The 4419-nt window shown below is 40.3% G+C and overlaps 1 protein-coding gene across 1 annotated transcript; it reads right to left on the reverse strand.

The window, feature by feature from the left end:
• Positions 1 to 557: 557 nt before the first annotated feature.
• LOC135247188 (uncharacterized) lies at positions 558 to 4131 on the reverse strand. The gene is made up of 2 exons (XM_064320496.1): positions 4069 to 4131; positions 558 to 1073 (listed from the first exon to the last, which is right to left on the reverse strand). The coding sequence occupies exons 1-2, from the start codon at positions 4129 to 4131 to the stop codon at positions 558 to 560; spliced, it is 579 nt and encodes a 192-aa protein (XP_064176566.1).
• Positions 4132 to 4419: the final 288 nt, after the last annotated feature.

Here is a 4419-nt window from a genome sequence, read left to right on the forward strand (position 1 = left end):
TTATGCTCACAGAGCACAATAAACTGACAGAACAGCAACATTTGATTCACTAATAATTATTATATGACAATAACATGATGAGTAGTCAATTATGATTCATTGTCATGATCATCAAAAAATGAGGTAGCTCTTTTTTATGGAAAACTGGTCTCCTATTATTGTAGTCAGTGAGTGTATATGCTTAATTCCTTTTGGGAATGTATACTGTAATTTTTTGGACCCAAGGATGTTTGACTGTCTCATCTGACCCTCCAGGTACATCCCCCCAAACTTCACTTACACAGTAACAGCATCTTTAGACTGGACATCCATTTTTAGTTTTTATGCAATAAAAAAATTATCAAATCTAATATATTTATTGTAAGCATATTGTATTGTGCATTTATTATAAATTAAGAATGAAATTGTTTGTTTCATAAATAATATTCGTTAAATACTCTAAAGTTTAGAAAATATGAATTAAAAAATGTATCATAATGAGTATACTGGAGAAAACAAGAAGCTGGTGCAGGATTAACAGTTCGTGAACAGGGTGAAAACATTTTTAAAAAAACAAACTACTCTTCACTTGGGTTGTACAGTGCTTTTTCCATCTCAAAAAGAAGTTGGTAAATTCTGAACTTTGCTTCAGATTTCTGCCGTGGGGGCAGTTTCTGAAGCATGTCTGCCATAGCCTGCCCAAAATGGAAGTCCTCATTACAAGCCTGGGCCTGCCTCTCCTCTCTGAGCTGCTTTAGTTGATCCAGCCTCTCAGGAATCACATCATCCCCGATTCTTCTCTTTGTACCCCTCCATGCTTGTGGCATCGAGGATGAGGATGAAGAATTATTAGCTGGAGGTGGAGGTAGAGTTGGGGTAGCTGGAGGTGGAGGAAGAGTTGGGATAACTGGAGGTTGAGGTGGAGGAAGAGTTGGAGTAGATGGAAGTGATGGTGGAATCAGGAAGGCTCGGGAGGGAATCGGAGCTGCTGGAGGTGAGATTTCAGGAAGGAGAGTGGCCAGGTCCTCCAAGCATATTGTGGATAGAGGTGTTACAGAGGGAGAGCTCACAACATCCAGGTTGAGGTTTGCTGACTATGAGGCACAAAAATAAAAAATAAAAACTGTTTATGTTATCAATAGCAACATAGCATTTCTGGTATTGGGATGGCAGGTATGCCATCCCGCCAAGTTACACCTTGGCGGGGGTATGCCCCATACCTATACAGCACCGAGAGTTTGGCACTTTTCAGGGTTCCCCACAGAAATAACCACAACAGCCACTCAGCCCTTAAAAACATTAAGTTCTGTACATTCTGACCCCATTTCAACAGACAGATTTCATAAACAACTTCACATGTCCACACAATAAAACCCCAAACTAAGGGGATTTCGCGTTTTCTCCTTCTTCTTCTTCTTCTTCTTCTTCTCATTCTTATTTTTCCTGCCGCCATCCCACTAACAACATGTCTCCCCATTGGACATTTTACCGACAGCCAAATCCTCATCCTCATGACCCAATCAAAAACTTGCATACACACGCAAAATACCCATACCTTTTTATTCTGAAACATTAACAGTTTAAACAGCTAATCTGCCTGTAGCCTAGTGGGTAAGGTTACAGTCTTGGGAACATGGGGTTGTAGGTTCAAGCCCAGCTAGGGACATGTTTATTTAACCTGCTTTTACCCTCACTAATAATTGTCTACTACTTCTCAATTATTGCTTTGGCACCATATCTACCCACCGTTCACCGAACGTATACACTGCATTATGACGTACCGTCTGCACGTTCAGTTATTAACCGATACAATATTGCAAAGCCATATGGATTCAACGGGAGCTCTTCTGTGCTTACTGGCCTGTGTTCTTCTTTAAAACCACCGACAGGTTTGCTAATGGTATTTCACGCATTGCATAGCTATGTCATGGTGCTGCAAGTCACAGACTGGTAAACCTCCGGTTGAAGGATTGAATCCTGCCTCGCCCTCAGGCAGATAATTTCCTCTTTTACACTAACGTTTTCTTACGCTTTTATATTTTCTTTACCAAAACTCACTCACGGCCACCCATATGCATTTCATGACGGAAAATGTATTCATTTTATTAAAAAGTTACACCAGTTCACCACTGTGCCATTTCTACTAACTATATTTCTTCACTTGGCTACCGTACAAAACCTTCTTATCAGCAAACGCCACGTTTCTACATTCATGTTACCTCGCCCTGTTCTCTATCTAGCCACATACAAACAATTACTACGTATGTACGTTCTGCAACTCCCCATTAAAACATTACATTTAAAATCATGACTCACTCATAAGTATAACTACTAATACTGAACATGAGAAAAGCACATCAGTACAATACACTTCATGCGTTACAGAAGACTCCGCTTTAACGATTGATATTTTACATCGACTATATATACCGTTCCATAAGGAAACTAAGCTCGCTCATGGTCACCTTATTTACTCCGCACTATAGTCTGTGATCATGTCAACCTTCACCTACATGCCAATTCTGCTAAAAACATATTGTTTCAACTATGCAATTTCATCATTTCGTCCTAATTTCTCTCACACTGTTGTTATTTTCTCATATGCAAAGCCTGCTGGGACATATGCGTCTGCTCCTATTCTCCACTATCAAGTTTTCCGGTTCTAGCTTAGCAAAACAGCGAACAGGATTCCCACCTGCAGATAAGCCTATCAAAATGCCTTATAAACCTTACAAACACTAAAAGTGCATCTCCACGAAATAACAGACAACGGAGCAGGACAGCAGGGTACACAAGTTGCAACCAAGGCAGCTCTAATTCTACGGGCTTGCTGATTCTTTTCTCAATCAAGGCCCGTTGGATGGCCGTCAAATCCGTGAGTACATACACTGGCCATATTTCATCTGCGTTTCTGTTGCGTTTACGCTTACACCACCGCACCGTTTGTCACAGCCACTGTTTTACATATATAACAAACCGCAACTGCTAAACAGTACACGCTCATCAGACTGTACAAATTCACACAAGGATAGCCATAATCCACAACCGTTTCTTACAGGGTCACTTCGCATTTCTCACTCTCATAATAAAACGCTTTGCAAAAAGAAATGATATCTCATAAAAAACACGTTTTCAACGTACAAAAATGCCAAGTTACTCAAAAGTATTGATATCAAAATGACGCCAAGTTACGGTACTACAAACAATATAGGCTATCTTGCCTCACCGAAATTACATAAGATGTATTTCAAAGCAATGCTACCCAATATTTCCTCAATTCTTTCAAGTCACTTGGAAGATAGCCTACATTGTTTGTAGTACCGTAACTTGGCGTCATTTTGATATCAATACTTTTGAGTAACTTGGCATTTTTGTACGTTGAAAACGTGTTTTTTATGAGATGAATTATACAGTCAGGCAACTTGCTCCACAGGTCCAGAAATCTCAAACTAATGAATGAATAAATCTGAAACAATTATGCACATATGCCAATACACTACTCTACAATCTCCTCTCTGAAGGAACACAGACATGACCTGGACAAGTATTGCTGTCACAGAGCAAATAACCAGCTGCTAGTTTCTGACTTGAAACATTTTCATCCTTTATAACTTTAGGTATGATTGGCATTGGTAAAATGCACAGGCAGATTGTTAGCAACATTAATGTTTTGTAACATATGGCTACATAATAACAAGAATAATAAATGTATGCCTAGCTCACCTGACTGGCCACTACAAAGTTTGTGTCCGTGTCCCTGCACACTTGGTGTAATCATTCATCCACGATAGACTTAAAAATATAGCTGGAACGCTTTTACTTCCACCACCAGCATCACCGCTCCTGCCCTTCATGCGTCTTTTGGCCTTGTTAAACCTGTCTCACACAGCACCACACACACACAATACATTATAGTCCCTGGAACAGTCAAGAGCAAGCTATTATGTTGACTGTCTATCTATCTAGCTAGCTAGCTAACGTTGGCTAGCTAAATGTCCATAGTTAACGTTAACATTACGTACCTGTCCCAAAGTTGCTTCCATCTGGTTTTACAGAACAACAAATTCTTTGTTTTTAGTCGGCCCTTACAGAATCGTAGATGTGAGGATATTTCCTCACCTCTTCGGCCAGCTTCTCCTCAAACCCGTCCATTTTGCTAGCTAGCAAAACCGTCTTCATTCATAAAAACAAGTACATAGTAAACTAGCAACATTGCCATGACAACCTTCTTGCCTTCATTTCAGCCATCCAATCACAGCTGTGTCACACTTATGACGGCGTCTGCAGTCTTACAAAAATCAGCAGGTACGCAACACTTGTCACCGGAGTCTGGGATGTTGTGGGTTTTTTTGTGTGCGCTAAGCTCGGTTTTGAAAGTAGTGTTTGTAGTAGCTAGGAGTAGGAAGCTGACTAGTGCGGCCACTGATTGTCGGGTGAAAG

This window comes from Anguilla rostrata, unplaced genomic scaffold (genome assembly GCF_018555375.3).
Source record: "Anguilla rostrata isolate EN2019 unplaced genomic scaffold, ASM1855537v3 scaf1130, whole genome shotgun sequence".
Taxonomy (NCBI): Eukaryota; Metazoa; Chordata; class Actinopteri; order Anguilliformes; family Anguillidae; genus Anguilla; species Anguilla rostrata.

Bases quoted from the DNA above. Each gene is read 5' to 3' on its own strand.
- LOC135247188 (XM_064320496.1), bottom strand. From the start codon at position 4,131: ATGGACGGGTTTGAGGAGAAGCTGGCCGAAGAGGTGAGGAAATATCCT. The intron at 1,074-4,068 runs GTAAGGGCCGAC...TGTGCCTCATAG, and splicing joins ATCCTCACATCTACGATTCT to TCAGCAAACCTCAACCTGGA.